Source organism: Amblyraja radiata, chromosome 37, assembly GCF_010909765.2.
Source record: "Amblyraja radiata isolate CabotCenter1 chromosome 37, sAmbRad1.1.pri, whole genome shotgun sequence".
NCBI classification, from domain to species: Eukaryota; Metazoa; Chordata; class Chondrichthyes; order Rajiformes; family Rajidae; genus Amblyraja; species Amblyraja radiata.
The window spans coordinates 11,979,778-11,999,357 of record NC_045992.1 but is presented as its reverse complement, the minus strand read 5'-3'; the positions used below and the strand labels follow the sequence as shown (position 1 = coordinate 11,999,357).

The 19,580-nt window shown below is 45.8% G+C and overlaps 1 protein-coding gene across 5 annotated transcripts in view; it reads right to left on the bottom strand.

The window, feature by feature from the left end:
• The window catches only part of arhgap22 (Rho GTPase activating protein 22), a 248,890-nt gene that overhangs the window by 20,532 nt on the left and 208,778 nt on the right, over positions 1-19,580 (bottom strand). Inside the window, exon 1 of one of the 5 annotated variants that reach the window (XM_033012864.1) lies at positions 5,365-5,691. The exons of the other annotated variants lie outside the window; for them this stretch is intronic. Coding sequence (XP_032868755.1) covers positions 5,365-5,473 — 109 coding nt within the window. The 5' untranslated portion in view covers positions 5,474-5,691. Of the gene's footprint in view, positions 1-5,364; positions 5,692-19,580 lie in introns of those variants that run through there. 5 annotated transcript variants of the gene reach the window in all.

The window sequence follows — 19,580 nt, the reverse complement described above, 5'->3', positions numbered from 1 at the left end:
TAGGTCGACGCGTTGTGATGGGCGACGTCGTGCGCAAATCACGTATCAGCACAGCCGTCTGGTGCGCGTGACGTCATTAGAATACCCTGCGGTTACGGACGTCGACGCACGGTGACGTAACCATGCGTCACCACGCAATACACGTGAGACGTCGGGACGCCAGTGTACGTCGCCAATGCGTCAGCGTGCGTACGCGATACGCCACGCAGGTGGCGCGCGAGGATTTTGTTACACTACGAAATCCCGGAGCGCTGCGCGATACCGCTTGCCACCGCATGCGATTTCACGCCTCACCATGCACAATGCGTGCATCACCCACGCACACCCTACCCGTCATGGCGCGTAAATGACCTGCAAATGACGGCCAAGTGGGACATGCCCTTTACTCCAGCATTTAGTGTCTAGTCTTGATTGGTAAGTTACATTGCAAGTATAAGCCATGGCAGTCCAACCCAAGTAATCAGGTTTATTCCTTGAAGAATTGACAGGAGTTATATTAAACGCACATGAAACCACCGTTAGGCTGCATTAGGAATAAGAGACAGGTTCTCCTCTCCACTTCACAAAAAATAAATCAGATCAAAGAAAAGACGACTAGGAAGGGGGATTCCAAAAATGAGACGATTATCTGCCAGGAATATTGGAATAGCCAGGGATTCTTTTCACCGAGAGAGAGAAGATTGAGTGTGGATTTTATTTTGTTTAGTTTAGAGATACAGCGCGGAAACAGGCCCTTCAGCCCTCCGAGTCCATGCCGACCAGCAATCCCATAGCATTAGCACTATCCTATACACACTAGGGACAATTTTTCAATTTTACCGAAGCCAATAAACCTACATCTTTGGAGTGTGAGGAAACCAGAGCACCCAGAGAAAACCCACGCAGGTCAAAGTTAAAGTCAAAGTCAATTTTATTCGTCACGAGGAGAACGTCCAAACTGCATGCTGACAGCACTCATAGTCAGGATCAAACCCGGGTCTCTGGCACTGTAGGGCAGCGACTCTTCATTTACACATAAACACTTCTAAGCATTTGTATACTGTGTTCATCAGGATAACCCTAGCAATGAGTGGCTGATCAATTTTGGAATCCAACATATTAGGAGTTGGTCATTAAGATTTTCAATCGATGACATCAAAGGTGAACTGGTTGATAATAATCCTATCCTGACCCAAACACAAACCCAACCAATCCGCAACCTCCAAATTCTTTCTTGCCTACGGGCAAGATGCAAAAATCTAACTTTCATGTTTAATAAAAATGCTTCTTGTCATCACCTGCATCGAGATACCTTGAAACTTAAGATTAAGCACTTTTTCCTCACATGTTGACATTCGAGCTACAGGGATTAAAGGGTATCAGATCATAAGACATAGGAGCAGCATTAGGCCATTCAGTCCATTTGATATGGGGATATAGCTCAGTCCAGTCTAGTTTATTGCCACGTGTACCGAGGTACAGTGAAAAAGGCTGGAATAGAGGCCTCAGTTTGGCTGTTGAGCCATGATCTTAAAGAACAGCAGAGCTGCCTGAAGGGCCGAATGCCATGCTTCGCTCTTTTACTTTCTTGTTTTGTTTTCTGGACTATATCGCTAACCCGCCACGACTTTTACAGAGCTCTGCCAGTCCACCCGCTAACATTTGCATTAGAGAATAATAAATCATGTCATAGAGTGACACAGTGTGGAAACAGGCCCTTCGGCCCAACATGCCCCAGCTACAATAGTCCCACCTGCCTGCGCTTGGTCCATATCCCGCTAAACCCGTCATATCCATGTATCTCTCTAACTGTTTCTTAAACATTGGGATAGTCCCAGCCTCAACTACCTCCTCTGGCAGCTTGCTCTATACACCCACCACCCTTTGTGTGAAAAAGATACCCGTCAGATTCCTATTAAATCTTTTCCCCTTCACCTTGAACCTATGTTTTCTGGTCCTCGATTCCCCTACTCTGGGCGAGAGACTCTGTGCATCTACCCAATCTATTCCTCATGATTTTGTACACCTCTGTAAGATCACCCCTCATCCTCCTGTGCTCCATGGAATAGAGACCCAGCCTACTCTACCTCTCCCTACAGCTCACACCCTCCAGTCCTGGCAACATCCTCGTAAATCTTCTCTGAACCATTTCAAGCTTGACAATATCTTTCCCATAACATTTTGCCCAGAACTGAACATAATATTCTAAATGCGATCTCACCAATGTCTTATCCAATTGCAACATGACCTCCCAACTTCTATACTCAATATTCTGACTGATGAAGGCCAAAGTGCCAAAGGCCTTTTTGACCACCTTATCCGCCTGCGACTCGACCTTCAAGGAACCATGCACCTGTACTCCTAGTTCCCTCTGCTCTACAACACTCCCCAGAGGCCTACCATTTACTGTGTGGGCCCTGCCCTTGTTAGACATCCCAAAATGCAACACCTCACACTTCTCTGTATTAAATTCCATCAACCATTCCTGTGTCCACCTGGCCAATTGATCCAGATCCTGCTGCAATCTTTCACAACCATCTCCACTTTCTGCAAAACCACCCACTTTTGTAACATCAGCAAACTTGCTAATCTTGCCCTATATGTTCTCATCCAAATCATTGATGTGGATGCCAAACAGTAACAGGCCCAGCAGCGAACCCTGAGGCACACCGCTAGTCACAGGCCTCCAGTCCGAGAAGCAACCTTCCACCATCACCCGCTGCTTTCTTCCATGAAGCCAATTTGCTATCCTTTCACAGAAAATGTGAAAGCTTTAGACTTTAGAGATACAGCGTGGAAACAGGCCCTTTGGCTCACCGGGTTCACCCGTACACGAGCACTCTCCTACACACGAGGGACAATTTACAATTTACAGAAACCAATTAATCTACAAACCTGTACGTCTTTGGAGCGTGGGACAAACCAGAGCACCTGGAGAAAGCCTACGCGTTCAGAGGGAGAACGTACAAACTCCACACAGACAGCAGCCTTAGTCAGGATCGAACTCCGGCCTCGGGCGCTGCAAGGCAGCAACTCTACCGCTGCCCCACCATGCCACCCAAAGCTCTTTGAAATACATTCTGTACATATTCAGTGTCCATGGAGAGAAACGACACACCCGCAACGATACCAAGGTGCAACTTTGATGCTGTAAATGCCCCCAGGTCCTACACGTATGTAATGTGACCATTTTACAACAAGCCACACAAGATATTATTGTAGATGGAGAAAAGCAGGGTCAAAAATAGGTTTTAAGGAGAATTTACATTGAGGTTTATATTGGAATGCATAGGACTTAGACGGAAACCAGCTATTTACTGATATTTCTGCTCAATGTACACCTCTTACCATCTTTCCTTCTCCAAAGCATTGGGGGGGGGCGGGGGGGGGGGGATTCCAGAACACATAAACGACAGCTAGGAAGTATTGATTAAGTTGAGGGAATTAGTGGCAATGAATGGGGGTTGCAGAGTAAAGTGCAGATGTTGGCTGACCACTGCTGATCCTGCAAGGGTCCCAAGCCCATCTGTGACATTAGCCACTCGAACAAGCGCTTCAGAAACAGAAGCAAGAGGAGGCCATTCAGCCTAACGTACAGTAAGTTCATGGCTGATCCTTTCCTGCACCAAGGATAGACACAAAAAGCTGAGGTAACTCAGCGAGACCCAAAACATCACCTATTCCTTTTCTCCAGAAATGCTGTCTGGCCCTCTGAGTTGCTCCAGCTTTTTGTGTCTATCTTCGGTTTAAACCAGCATCTGCAGTTTCTTCCTACATCTTTCCTGCACCCCCCCCCCCCCATCCCTCGATGCTCTTAATCTACATGGAGCTCAAAACAATCCAATCTAATTGCATTGAACAACCATGGCAAGAGGGCCAAGGAAGGTTCATAAAGGGGATTCATAACAAATAGAGAGCATTCCAAAGTACTAACTACCTCACTGGACTTTATTCTGCACTAAACATTATTCATGTTATTCCCCTTATCATGTATCTGTACAATATGTAACCATGTAATCAATCACATACTGTCTTTCCACTGACTGGTTAGCACACAACAAAAGCTTTCAGTATACAGTACCTCGGTACAGGTGAGGATAAATTTAACTCAAATACCAAAGGTAGACAAAATTGCTGGAGAAACTCAGCAGGTGAGGCAGCAACTATGGAGCGAAGAGGTGACGTTTTGGGCAGGGACCCGTCTCGGGTCGAAACGTCACCTATTCCTTCGCTCCATAGATGCTGCCTCACCCGCTGAGATTCTCCAGCAATTTTGTCCACCTTCGATTTTTCCAGCATCTGCAGTTCTTTCTTAAACAAACTCAAATACTGGGTCAACTGGAAGTAAAAAAAATGAACTAAAGGTTCTAGGGGAACCGTTTGAAGCCTTCAAAGACCTGTCCCACCCCCGGTCATTCCTTGTTCTCACTGCTCCCATCCGGCAGGAGATACAGAAGCTTGAAAGTGTACACTGCTAGACTCAGGAACAGGTTTGTCTCTTCTGTTATCAGGCTTCTGAACGGTCCTTCCATAAACGAGGGTACTGTCCAATTCACCTCCACCCCATTGAGATCATTGGACTTTGCTTCTGAAACTAATGTGCTACGGGTGTCAGAGGCTATGGGGAGAAGGCAGAAGGATGTGGTTAGGAGGGAGAGATAAATCAGCTATGGTTGAATGGTGGAGTAGACTCGATGGGCCGAATGGCCTAATTCTGCTCCTCCCACTTATGACAATGGTGAGAGCTATGTATCTGTATCTTCCCCCCTTTGCTCCATCTACTACAATTTAGTTTGACCTGATTATATTTATGTGTAGTATCATCACATCTGATTTCTTGGCATGTAAGACAAAGCTTTTCACTGTACCTCTGTACATGTGGCAATGATCAATTTAAACCTTCCCTTTGATTCAGGGGTTTGCAATCTGCTCGGATGGGGGGAATTCTGCCAATCTTCGGGAGCCCAAAACTGGGGAAGGGGTGTGTAAAATGTCCCTTGGGAAAATGAAAAAGCACCTCGGATTATGGCCACCGTGCCCTCCCCCTCTCCCCCTCTCCCCCCCGCCCGATTTTCCTGCATTGTCTGCGTTCCTGCATGCGATGCAATCGCCCCAAGACACTGCTACTCAATACTATGCGCCCGGGGAAATGTAATGTAACCGCGTTCGTTACAATGAGCTTAGCAGAAGCAACGCTCTCCCGACCACTGCAAATAATGCACAAAACTCTTGATTGCACTGAACATTTTGGAAAAGTTTGCAACCATTGAAATAAGTCACAGTCAATAAAGCATTTGTCTTATCAGGTCCGGGACACCACCAATGCTGGCCGGCCGCAGTCGCTACAAAGGGCGCAAGTTGAATGAGAAATCTCTCGTGTCCTACCTCTTCTGCTAACAAAGCATTGTTGCAAACTCCTATAAGACGGTGGGCAGAACTCGCACAGAAGCCGAGCACAGGGGCTGCACAGAAAGATGGGGTGAGCTTCAGGCATGAGACATCCCCGGGCGGGCTGCTGGTCCGCCGGCAGAGAAGGTTCGCATAATGTAACGCCGGGACTGTGTGATCCAAACCGCGACAGCGCTCATTGAAAGCAGCCCGCACGCACTAAGCCAAGCCCAGAGCACTGTACTCTCCCAGCCCACAGAGCCTGGGAGCAGGGCAGGTAATGTCTTGCCCGCTCCTGTAATATCCGGCATCCCAGCCAGTGGGAAGAGTCCAGAGCTGAGCAGAGGGAGGGTGGTGGTGTGTCCTGTGCTGCTCGCCAGACCGTGACGAATCAAGGTCACACCGTAAAATGGGCTGCAGCTGTCCTCCCCCCACCTCACTGAGACAGGGGAGGTCCAGCAAGACACCAAGGTCCCTGCCTCCGAATGGGAGACTTGCTGGGAGAATGAAGAAACATCACACACAACACACGCACAAGGCAAAAGAATGTGGGCATTGACAACTCAAGCTGATCAAACACAGTCTAAAAAAAGACACAAAGTACTGGAGCAACGCAGGGTGGGTCAGGCAGCATCCCTGAAGAACATGCATAGGTCACATTTTGAATGTCACCTCTGTCACCCAACCTGAAATGTCACCTCAGAAGGGTCCCGACCCGACACAATGATCCATTCTACATGTTCCTTGAAGTTAGACCAGCATCTGCATTTCCTTGTTTTTACAAGCACATCTTTTCTAAAATAAAAGATTCATTGACATATAGTTTTCAATATTCACATCGTTCTCAGTTCACCAATTAATAAAGATTTTGTGTGGCACAGCTGATGCTCACAGTGGCAGAGTCCAGGGTTCGATCCTGACCTCGGGTGCTGTATGTGTGGAGTTTGCACGTTCTCCTTGTGACTGTATGGAATTCCTACAGGTGCTCTGGTTTTCCCCCACATCTCAAAGACACGTGGGTTCGTAGGTTAATTGGCCACTGTTAAAAAAACTGTCCCAAAGGGATGTCAAAGGGGGATAACAGAACTGGTGTGAACAGGTGATCGATGGTTAGCCTGGCCTCAAGTCTGACAACGTGCCTGTTTCCATGCTGTATCATTCAAAGACAATTAAATCTATTTTCTATATATATAGAAACATATAAACATAGAAAATAGGTGCAGGAGTAGGCCATTCGGCCCCCAGAGCCAGGACCACCATTCAATATGATCATGGCTAATCATCCAGAATCAGTGCCCCGTTCCTGCCTTCTCCCCATATCCCTTGATTCCGTTAGCCCGAAGAGCTATATCCAACTCTCTTGAATACATCCCGTGAATTGGCCTCCATTGCCATTTGCAGCAGAGAATTCCACAGATTCACAGCTCTCTGGGTGAAAAAGTTTTTCCTCATCTCAGTCCTCAATGGCCTCCCCTTTATTCTTCATTTTATTTTATATTTTATATTTTAATATTTTATGAATGAAGTTTATCTTGGAAACTAAGCAAAAATATCTGCAATGTCTAGATCCTGCAGATGAGTTGAGAAAAGCCAACTTAACAAAAGTTAACAGAAACAAGGAACCGCAGGCGCAAGTTTAAATAGAAAAAGTCACAAAGTGCTGGAGTAACTCAACGGGTCAAACAGCAATCCTGGACAACATGGATAGTAATGTTTCAGGTCACGACCCCTTCTGCAGACCGTATATATTTAATCCTCTCTGTTATATTTGAGTTCAGTGTCCCTGTTTAATTTGATCACATTGTGAGTCAAGACTTGGGCCATTTTCCAGTCATCGAGGGAGTTGTTGGGTGGGATAGAGTCCACCCCCAGTGTTATGGAGCTGGGGGGAGGAGAGGGGGGAGGGGATCAAACATTTGTCATCAGGTATCATAGGCATCTGGATGGCAACAGCTGAATGTGTCTTAAAGAGGCACCTTCACAGGAAAAATATTTCACGAGCTATTTTAGTCTGTAAGTACATGTCTGGGATGCAAATCTCTTTGGAACATTCCTCTGTAACTGTAGATTTATTCTTTACTGGAGAGAGGATACTTCATTGAACAGTGTGTTTATATTCATTTTAAACGGTACCATCAGTGACAGATGTTTCCTGGCTAACGGAGTTCCTCCAGCACTGTTTTTTGCTCAAGATTCCAGCCCCTGAAGTTTCTTGTGTCTCCTAGCGACAGCTTATGTTTGTTTGGACGCGGCTCGTGGATATGGTTGGGTTTGGTTGGACTATATTTTGCTTCATTCTTATCCACGCATTTGCCAACTGGGGAGTCACCAGAGATGGCTTCTCTTCCAGCCCTGGCATTCCCGAAGGATCTGCCCAATAGCCGTCCTGGCAACCTCACCCAGATGATGGGCGTAAAAAAGCTGGAGTAACTCAGTGGGATAGGCAGCATCTCTGGAGGGAAGGAATGGGTGACGTTTCGGGTCGAGACCTTTCTTCAGACGTCATCCAGAAACTATGAACCCACTTTCCATGTGCTCTGACCTCCTAGATCTGCCTCACCTTCACTTCTTGAACCCACCACTTCCGACTCTTGTTTAGTTTAGTTTAGTTTAGAGATACAGCCCGGAAACAGGCCTTTTGGCCCACCGCACCGCACCGCACCGACCAGCGATCCCCGCACATTTTGATCTGGTATTTTGTTGGTTCACATGCTTGATCAATGGTGGTTTATCATTAATGTTTTATTATTATTAATGTTTAGTGTTTTCTGAGTCATTCGTAACTGTCACTGTATGTCATGTTGTTACTTGTGGGCGGAGCACCAAGGCAAATTCCTTGTATGTGAATACTTGGCCAATAAACTTACTTACTTACTTACATTAACACTATCCTACACACACTAGGGACAATTTACACATACACCAAGCCAATTAACCTACATATCTGTACGTCTTTGGAGTGTGGGAGGTATCTGAAGATCTCTGAGAAAACCCACACGGCCACAGGGATAACGTACAAACTCTGTGCAGACAGCACCCGTTGTCGGGATCGAACCTGGGTCTCCAGCGCTGCAAGCTCTGTAAGGCAGCAACTCTACCGCTGCACCACCCTGGCCGCCTTGCGACACAACTTCTGTCAGTTGTTTGAACCAGGAGCTGAAAGTCCTTTCCACCGTTGTTCTCAAACCTTGTCACATATTCTGTCCAAACACTCTCAATGGCCATCATGAACCAGGACTGATAGAAACCCTCCGAACATTGACCCTGACTGACCAAACCAATTGTCCATCTCAATCAGTCTGAAGGAGGGTCCTGACCCGAGACATCACCTATCGATGTTCTCCAGAGATGCTGCCTGACCCGCTGAGTTCTTCCAGCCGTTTGTGTCCTTCTCTGCAGTTCCTTGTTTCTCCATCTCAGTCGCATTGGCCCAACTGCATCCCCTCTCTCTCCATCCCTCCTCCACCCTGGTTGTTATACTGGTTTCACTGTTGTCCTGTTGTGTTTCACTGTATAACTTGTTGTCACCTACCCCACAACCAACAATGGACCAATGTGGGCTCCACCTTTCCTCGAACATTGTTGCTTTTGGCATATCCTTCATTTGTTTATTTTATTTACCTTCTGTATCTCTCAGGTAGACAAAAATGCTGGAGAAACTCAGCGGGTGAGGCAGCATCTATGGAGCAAAGGAATAGGTGACGTTTCGGCTCGAGATCCATATTTCTATATCTCTCATTTCCCTTTACCCTGACTCTCAGTCTGAAGAAGAGTCTTGACCAGAAAGGTCATCTATTCCTTTTCTCCAGAGATGCTGCCTGACCTGTTGAGTTACTCCAGCTTTTTGTGGAGTCTGTCTGCCATACCTCAGCTTCGCAGCTGTTGAAATTCATGTCATCTGTTACCCCAGGACCTTGCTCTGTCGCCGCAACCTTCTCTTCCCTGTTTTACTCTCTAAATCTGAGCTCATCCGAAGCCCACATCACTCATGCAGCTCATTCCGAGTCAATCTCGTCCATCAGACCCGTCTCACTAACCAACTCCGGCTCCTGCATCACAAGCAAAACAATACTAACCATTCACGCACAGCAAGATGCATGATCCACCTGCAGGTTCTGGGTTGGACTATGGCCTGAGGCTGTTCAAATACCTCAATATGACTCAGGATGTCGAGAATGCTACGACTGAATCCAACGTGACTCTGATGTCAGGAGCATCTTATCGATGTGGTGTAGGCGTGACAGGATTGTGCCCAAAGGCAAAGACTGCAGCTGAAGGGCGGCACGGTGGCGCAGCTGTAGAGCTGCTGCCGTACAGCGCTTTCAGTGCCCGAGATGCGGGTTCCATCCTGTCTACGAGCGCTGCCTGTACGAAGTTTGCACGTTCTCCCCGTGGCTCGCGTGGATTTGCTCCACGATCTTCGGTTTCCTCCCACACTCCAAAGACGTACATGTTTGTTGGTTAATTGGCTTGGTATGAATGTACATTGTCTCTAGTGTGTGTAGGATAATGTCAGTGTGTGGGAATCACTGATCAGTGCGGTCTCAGTGGGCTGAAGGGCCTGTTTCCGTGCTGTGTCTCTAAACTAAACTAAACTAAACTAAACTAAACTAAACTAAACATTAGGGTCTCTTTTTACCTTGGAGGTGGAATTAGCACAAGCTTGCATACACTCTGGAAATTGTTCAGTTGTATTTTAGTGAGGGTCGAGTAGAATTGCATGTCACGCTGTGTCTAATGCCCCTGTCCCACTTAGGAAACCTGAACAGAAACCTCTGGAGACTTTGCGCCCCGCCCAAGATTTCCGTGCGGTTCCCGGAGGTTCCCGGAGGTTTTTGTCAGTCTCCCTACCTGCTTCCACTACCTGCAACCTCCGGCAACCACCTGCAACCTCCGGGAACCGCACGGAAACCTTGGATGGGGCGCAAAGTCTCCAGAGGTTTCCGTTCAGGTTTCCTAAGTGGGACAGGGGCATAAGAGTCCTATAACTGTGATCTTCAGCATCAAGGTTGCTCAGAGTACATTGATTCAGTCAAACGGTCAGCCCAGTATGTAGAAAAAATGAACTTCAGGTGCTGGTTTACCAAGGAAAAACACAAAGTGCTGGAGTAACTCAACGGGTCAGGCAGCATCTCTGGAGAATATGGATAGGTGAAGTCTCGGGTCAGCACACTTCTTCAGAATGTTAAAAGAGTGAAGGAAGGAACAGCAGATGCTGGTTTATACCGAAGATAGACACAAACTGTTGGAGTAACTCAGCGGACCAGGCAGCATCTCTGGATAGAAGGAACTGGTGACGTTTCGGGTTGCGACCCAAGATGTCTGGGTCCAGAATGCCAGCGGTGCTGGCTCGAAGGGCCGAATGGCCTCCTCCTGCACCTATTTTTCTATGTCACCCATTCCTTCTATCCAGAGATGCTGCCTGTTCTGCTGTTACTCCGGCATTTTGTATCTATCTTCTGTTAGACAATAACATGCTTTTATTTTGTCAAGGATATGGGAAACATACGCAAATTGAAACATTAAAATATTCTTATCAGCTTTGGTCACCTGCGAGAAAATGCTTGAATCTATTAAGATATTTAACTGGTACATCAGGTATTGTTTGCTTTCAAATTGAGACAACTCTAGTGGCTAAATCATAGTGTATCTTTAAACGAAATTTATTCTCCTGTTTTAAACATTGCAATAGTCAAGCCATCTAAAAAAGTTATAGCAATCAAAAAATGCAGATCAGTTTGGCCAAAGTTGACTTACAGGATGAAAAGCAGAAAAAATCCTATCAAGTTTAAATTGTTTAGGATGGAACTGCAGATGCTGGTTTAAACGGAAGATAGACACAAAATGCTGGAGTAATTCAGCGGGTCAGGCTGGAGAAAAGGAATAGGTCGAGACCCTTCTTGTTCACTCTCTCTACAAATAATCCATGCGAATGCAGCATGGTTAGTTTTAATATAGCACTGTGGTTATAGACTGTAAAAATACAAAGGAATGTATAAGCTTTAATCAAAACTGCTGTTTCCCTAAAAAGCACAGAATGTTTTAAATCTGGAAAGAAGGGAGGGGTGCAAGTGGGATGAAGGGGTCCTGAAGTGGGTCAGTCAAACTCATGTCCAGATAAATGCCTAAGTGTCCGTATCATGTGTCCAAACTGGTTAAACAATGCCGCGTGTAGACAACTGAAGGAGCAGACCCATGTTGCCATGGTAGTGGAACATGCTAGCTAACTGTACCCTGAGGCAGTGGAGGGAAAGCTGTACAAACAGGCCAGAGATCAACGAGCCCTGAAATTGGCTCTGGAGGAGTTTAGTTTAGTTTAGCTTAAAGATACAGCGCAGAAACCGAGTCCGTGCCGACCAGCGATCCCAGTGCACTAACATTATTCTACACACGCACACTAGGGGCAATTTGCAACTTTTACCAAAGCGAATTAACCTACAAACCTGGAGGTCTTTGGGGTGTGGGAGCGCCCGGAGAAAGCCCACACGGCTGCGGGGGGAACGTACAATCTCCGTACAGACAGCACCTGTAATCAGGATTGAACCCGGGTCTTTGGCACTGTGAGGCAGCAACTCTACCGCTGCACCACCGTGCTGCCCTTCATCTGATACTGATGCCAGAAAGTTATACAGTGCTGAACATTTTATAAATCCCCTGTGAAGCTGAGACCCTTCTTCAGACTGTTTATGTCTTCTTCAGAAGTATATGTACGATATGCTGCAACAAAGAGATGATAATGTACATACAGAGGTGGGGTATAGCAGGGGGAGCGGAGATGGTAACATTGTCAGAGAGGACCCGTTTTTCAAAAGCTTCACATCCCAAAACGTCCTTCAGTTGCGCTGAGTGCTTCCAACATTTTCCCGTCCTGCTGAATAGTGACGCTCTATTGAGTTTAAAGCAAGATACAGTTTGTCTTTTGGTTGCTAATCACCAGATTTAAACCCAAACAGATGCATGTTTGTCGTACGCCATGGAGTAAATACAAAAGGACTTGGATGAAACCTCCGCATTATTTAGACAGTTATAGAAAACTTCTTGTTCTGAAAATAGTTTATGCTTTAGAAAAGGAGGAAAGGTTTCCACATATAAAACACATTTTGTGACCTTGGGATATCCCAAAACATCTTCTAAAACGTAGTCTCAGTAACAAATCAGCCAACACACCACTGGTTTGTACACAGCATAATCCCAATGTAACAATACGTTTTCCTCATTTTGATAACTTACAACCATGGGGTGTGAATATTGATTTCTCTAACTTCCAGTAACCCCTGCATTCCCTCTCTCTCCAAGTCACACCAGCTTTTTGTTCTCACCTAGCAAATAGCGAACAATAGCCTGTTACCTTTATCATTTATAATTTTTTGCATATCTTTCATTCATTTGTTCGATATCTCCCTACATCATCATTGTACTATGTTTACATATTCTGTTGTGCTGCAGCAAGTAAGAATTTCATTGTTCCATCTGAGACATATGACGATAAAACACTCTTGACTCTCGATCATCGTCTGTATCTCTCGTTTCCCTTTCCCGTGACTTTCAGTCTGAAGAAGGGTCTCGACCCGAAACGTCACCCATTCCTTCTCTCCAGAGATGCTGCCTGTCCCGCGGAGTTACTCCAGCATTCTGTATCTACCTTCGGTTTAAGCCAGCATCTGCAGTTCCTTCCTACACATTCCCTAATGTTACAATCTATGCCCAGACCGATGAAGGCAAGCATGCCTTGATAATCATGAATCAATATGAGCAGAGTCATAGAGTCTCTGAGTCTTCGTGGAACCAGGGTGCATGTGAATCAATATAAATGAGTGAACAAAGTTCTGCTCAACTGTGGTCTTAACTGTTTCATGAAACTGCACAGGATAATAATTTTGACAAGATTCCCACATAAGATGAAGGAAATATTTCAAATATGTCGGTCTTTTCGAATTGGGTTTAGAAATATTTGCATTGTTTCTCTGATTCAAACACCATTAACTCTAGATTTAACGAAGGTGTCCTCAAAATTATGCACATCCTTGCAGTACTGCCTCAGGGATGTTACCAGGTGCATATTTCAGCTCCTGTGGAATCCACTATTTGGCTTGTAAATTATAGCTTAGTTTTCTTCTCCATGTAATTTTATTTTCTGAAATGGTTGTTGGTGTTGCCTTTCAAATCATGTTTTATGTTCCTATTGTGGTTTGTAACCTTGATTTGGATACGGCTTTGATGCACAATGGAAACAATATTATCTCCATGAAAGGGAGAAGAGGTTGCAGAGAGCGTTCAATTAATTTTAATGTTAGCCAAAGGTTCCAGTTGATTTGGGGAGGCTTCATTGAGACTGGTTTGCACAGAAGCTCGCTGCTTTTAGCTATGGATTCATTATCTTGCATTCTAGTTCGGCCCCATGACAGAGAGCCACTGTCCCTTCTGAGTTTGAATTCGCTTCTTCTTCTTCTGTCGTATGTCTTTTAGACCTGCAGCTCCATTGAGGCGAGCCAGGCCAACATGTCATCGTCCAGGTCAATCAGACCTCGTTCACCATTCGGTGGTCGGTGTTTGGGGCAACTGGTGACTATGTGCTCCACTGTCTGTGTTGGGTCCCCACACTCGCAGGAGGCGTTGTCCATGAGGCCCCACCTCTTCATCGCTACTCCATAGCGTCTGACGCCTGTCCTCATTTGCCGAGATTACGCGTGTGGCAAAGAGCAGAGAGGCAGGAAATGGAGGAAGAGGGAGTGCGGGCACCATCGACACGGGAAGTCATGTGTCTGGTAGGAGGAGTACATTTGGGAGGCTTCATCCCCTGAACAGACGAGGTTGAGATGGAGTGATTGAGATAAAAGGATGGCATTGCTAAGCAGAGGGGTGTATGGTAGCGGTAACTGTGGGAGTTGGCAGGTTTACAGGTTTACAGAAGGTGCTCTCAGCACCCAGCATCAACCTGTTCTCGATGATAAACACAGTTCCCCAACAGAAGAACGATATTGCTTCAGCTTTGTCACAAATTTTAAAATGGTGCGGAGTAGGTCGGAGGGCCCTGTTAAGTGATTAGCTGCAGTGTATGAGAAACGGCTCGGAACTTCATTCAGCTTCAACAGTTTGGCAACTTTCAAGCTGTCGATGTCGTTTATCTGGCGGTTTTGTCACGGCCCTGTTGGTATTACTGGATAAACAAGCTGACTGTGTTAGCTTAACAAATGCGTCTTGCGCTGCAAATCAAATCACCAGCTCTTCATAAAGGTTGCAAAAGACAATTTTCCCATGGGAAAGTGTCGCTTCTCGAAAACAGGGCAACCGTAACGGTCAAAACTGAGGATAAAAGGGAGAATTCAGCACTGGTTAGAAACACAAGACTGTGCAGCTTAGAGGCATCTCCAAATTGGTCATGTTTTACTGTGCTGTGATTTTCCACTTCAGAAGTTGATGGAAGGATTTGAATTAAAATATACGCACGTTATATATTTGCATAGGTAACTAGGCAGAAAAAGTGTGCAGGAAGGGCAGAATATGTTAGATTAGTATTTTCCTCTTTAGCTACATAAAATTCATTTGATAACTCCAGTCCAATCTGACTTCTGCCATTGTAAAAACAGAGCAGAAACAAGGACCTGCAGAGTCTGAAGACAGGTCTCGACCCAAAACATCACCATTTCCTTCTATCCAGAGATGCTCCCCGTCCCGCTAAGTTGCTCCAGCATTTTGTGTCTTAAACCAGCTTCTGAAGTTCCTTCTGACACAAACTACAGATTCTGGGTTACAGAAGAAAGACACAAAATCCCAACGGGTCAGGCAGCATCTCCATGTTTTGCATCATGGAGTTTTATCATTTGTACTCACTAACGGTATTCAGGGTAGTACATTAAAGTCATGTATGGAGCCACTTTCGTTTAGTTTGGAGATACAGCGTGGAAACAGGCCCTTTGGTCCACCAAGTCCACACAGACCAGTGATCTCTGCACATTAACACTACTCTACACACACTAGGGTCAATTTCCACATACAACAAGTCAATTAACCTACGTACCGGTACGTCTTTGGAGTGTGGGAGGAAACCGAAGATCTCGGAGGAGGCCCACGCGGTCTCAGGGAGAACGTACAAACTCCGTACAGACATCACCTGTAGTTGGGATTGAACCTGGGTCTCCGGCGCTGGAAGCGCTGCAAGGCAGCAACTCTACCGCTGCACCACCATGCCACCCCAGTTATAATGTCACATTAACCCATGGCCACTAACATACGAGCCACATCTGCATGTCCACAGGCCATAAAACACCAATCTGAGTGACTAGCTTGCATACCGGAAATAATGGTACTTCAAGTCAAGTCAATTATGTGGATCTTCGAACCTCTGGTGTGTCTCAACATGATCTCTGAAGTGGTGAATGGATGCAAGCCAGAATCAAAAAAAAAGGTTATGGGCAGACAGGTTAATTAGGTTATAAGCAGTGTTTTGGTATAGTTGTCTCCTGGTAGGACACTGATCTTTCTTTTTATTCTGGATTTTAAATCATGTATTGTGTTTTTGTATATAATCTAGGATGCTCATAAGTAATTTACTAAGCTTTATATATGTTTTATGGTGATTTTATATGCAATGTGTTTTATGTAATGGGGTCTCTTGCCTGGACCTTGAGTCTGAAATAATGTTTAATAATAATAATAATAATAATAATAATAATAATAATAATAATAATAATAATAATAATAATAATAATTTTTGCAAAAAGCAGAGTTATCACACATTTACGGGATGATGTTTTTCAAGTTAGCGCGATGGGTGAGTGAGGGTTCCACCTTGGTAGAGGAGATGCATAAAAACCTGCTAGACTGGAGCGAGGGCTCAAGGCAGCAGGACTATGAAAATAAGCCCATTTCTTATTTCCAGCCTTTAAATTACCATGTATAAAATCACTAAAATTAAGCACTTTACTGGCAAATAAGTGAGTAGGAAGGAACTGCAGATGCTGTTTTTTTTAATAACCGAACACAGACATAAAGTCGGAGTAGGTCAGCAGGTCAGGTATGGAGAAAAAAGATGGATGACGTTTCGGGTCAGAAGCCTTCTTCAGACTGAAGACTCGAGTTGATGCCATTCACCCTTTTTCTCCCGAAATGCTGCTTGACCCATTGACTTACTCCAGCATTTAGTGTCCATCTTTGGTAAATATATTTATATTTGTGAATGGCTAAAATATCACATAACCAGAAAAAGAAACACAAAATGCTAGAATAGCTCAACGGGTCAGGCAGCAACTCTGGAGAACATGGATAGGTGATGTTTTTGGTCAGGACCATTCTTCAGACAGATCTCAGTCTTGATCTCAGGTATCAGACTGAAGAAGGGCCCTGACCCAAAACGTCGCCTATCCATGTTCTCTAGGGATGCTGCTTGACCTACTGAATTACTCCAGCATTCTGCATCTTTCCTTGGTAAACCAGCATCTGCAGTTCCTTGTTTCTACATAACAATCCATAGTGCAGAGTGTTAAGGGCCTGTCCCACGAGCATGCGACTGCATGCGGCAAGCGCGACCTAACGTGGTCGCTTGAGCCGTACGGCCTCGCGGGGCCGGTCCCACTTTGATCGCCGGAGCCGTATGGAGTTGTGCGGAGCTGGTCCCGACATCGCACGGGGCTCCGGAAAACTGACAGTGTTCAAAAATTACGCGCGGCAACGGCCTGCCGGCCCGCCGCCACCTCGACGTCGTACGCACCGCCTCAACGGACATACGCAGCCACCTTGACGCCGGACTCAGCGTCTTGACGGCGTACGTCACGTGCGAACTTCCCGCGGATTTCGCTCGAATTAAACGTCACTCACTCGACCTCCGCGCTTCCAGTTTGGTCGCGCTCGCCGCATGCAGTCGCATGCTCGTGGGACAGGCCCTTTAGGTTTATGGCAAGTTAATTACAGGGAGTTTTATGGTGGTTAAACCAGAGATAGCCTGCGCTGAATAGGTCGGCGGGTTAGATATTGCCTGCAGTCACACAGTTCTTTGTCATGCCAGACACTGTATTAGTGGTCCTCCAGAAACAATGGTACCAAATAAATTGCAAACCACTTTCAATTATATTTTCAAGATCACTTCATGCATAAAAATCCATATAATCGTCTGGAAAGATTTTAAGCTGTAGAGAGCTTGTGAAGAATCAATTTTTATCTCTCCACTTAAGAGTAAAGTGTACTTCAATTACTGCAATCGAACTAACACAGAATGGGTGAACATACCAATGGACAAAAACTAACTGCTGGAGGAACCCAGCGGGTCAGGCAGCATTAATGGAGGAAAATGAATGGATGATGTTTCAGGTCGGGACCCTTCCTCATACTGATGGAGTAGTCTCACAGCTCCCTCGCTGCGATTCCTATTCTCCCCTCTATTCCATCAGTTTGTGGAAGGATCCTGACCTGAAACGTCATCTTCAGCCAGAGGGTGGTGAATCTGTGGAATTTATTGACAGGCCAAGTCAATGGATATTTTTTTAAAGACAGAGCTAGATAGATTCTTGATTAGTACAGGTGTCAGGGGTTATGGGAAGAAGGCAGGAGAATGGGGTTTAGAGGAAAAGATAGATCAGCCATGACTGAACGGCGGAGTGGACTTGATGGGCTGAATGGCCTAATTCTACTCCTATCACTTGTGAACTGTCCATTTCTTTCCACAGATGCTGCCTGACCTTTCAAGTCCTTCAGCACTTCCTTTTTAGCTGAAGATTCCAGCATCTGCAGACTCTTGTGTCTCCAATATAACAATGGAACACTGTGCTGTTTATGTCCCTGCAGCAGTACATAACTGATCATCTCTCTTCTTCAGAAACAAGGTTTCCATGGCAGATTTGAAGTGCAATGTAAGAAGCAAATCAGAAATTAGACATAAACAGACACAAAGTGCTGAAGTAACTCATTGGGTCAAGTAGCATCATGTGGATAGGTGACGTTTTGGGTCAGGACCCTTCTTCAGACTCTTCTACAGAAGGGTCCTGACCCAGTTGAGATACTCCAGTGTTTTGTGTCTATATTTTGTAAGCCAGCATCCGCAGTTCCTCGTTTCAGAAATTAGTCGGGTTTTGGCAATTCAAGGTGTGACCATTGCCTTTTACAATATTTCTGAATCATTGTCCATTCGATCATAATTATTGGTCTTATTAATACATCAGCAAATATTGAAGCTTCCAGCAATTTTCTTATGGGCATTGATAGCATGTAGTTAGTTTAGTTTAGAGAAACAGTGAGGAAAGGCCCACCGAGTCTGCACCGACCATCAATCCCTGCACATTAACACAAGCATACACACACTAAGGGCAGTGCCTCAGGGGTGCTGCAGAAGTTTGCATTGTGTGGGGCAGAGACACCTCTGGGAGTATTGACTGACTGAGCATTTGATCTAGATTATGGGTCTGGGTCATGGATGTACAAGCAGTCATCCCACTGATGGAGGTGTCAATTCTGCAACCCACAAACAACACCCTCCCATCCCCACAATCAGGAGAATTGTTGGGTCAGAATATTGAGGACCCAAAGCCATTCGGCCATTCATGTCAGTGCTAGTCGTAAAATGAGCTCCCCAGCCTTATCCCACCTTCCAGCTCTCGGGCTGCAGCACTGCGGTTAGGGGTGTTAAGGACTAAAGAGTATCTCTTTATGGTAGAGAGCAGCATTATGACACAGCTGGTAAAGCTGCTGCTGCCTTACAGTGTCAGACACCCGGGTTTGATCCCAACATTGGGTGGAGTTTGCACATTTTCCCTGTGACCGCGTGGGCTTCCTCCAGGTGCTCCGGTTTCCTCCCACATCCCCAAGACGAGTGCGGGTTTGATGTGAAATTAGCCTCTGTAAATTGCCCCTCATCATCGGCGGTCACTGGAAGCGAGTATGACTGTCCTCTCATGGAGGACGCCTGTGCGTGAGTTTGTTTAACGTGTGGAGACTGGTGCACAGACAGCCACCACACGGTCCTTGACAGATCTGGGTCAGGATCCAGTGGCATGGAGTCCAAGACGACCGGAGACCCTTTTTTGCTGCAACCTTCATCCGCCTTCCCAGCCGTTGTCACGCTCCACTTAAGTCAGCCATCATCCTCCGCCTGTTCCACCGTTGAGGTCTTGGATGGATTGCTCTTTGTCAGAGACCTCCTCCTCGACCTTACTGCCATGGGTAGCCCTACAAGGAGCATAGCTCCAGATGGCATCGCTCTCAGGATCTCAGAACCACACGACAAG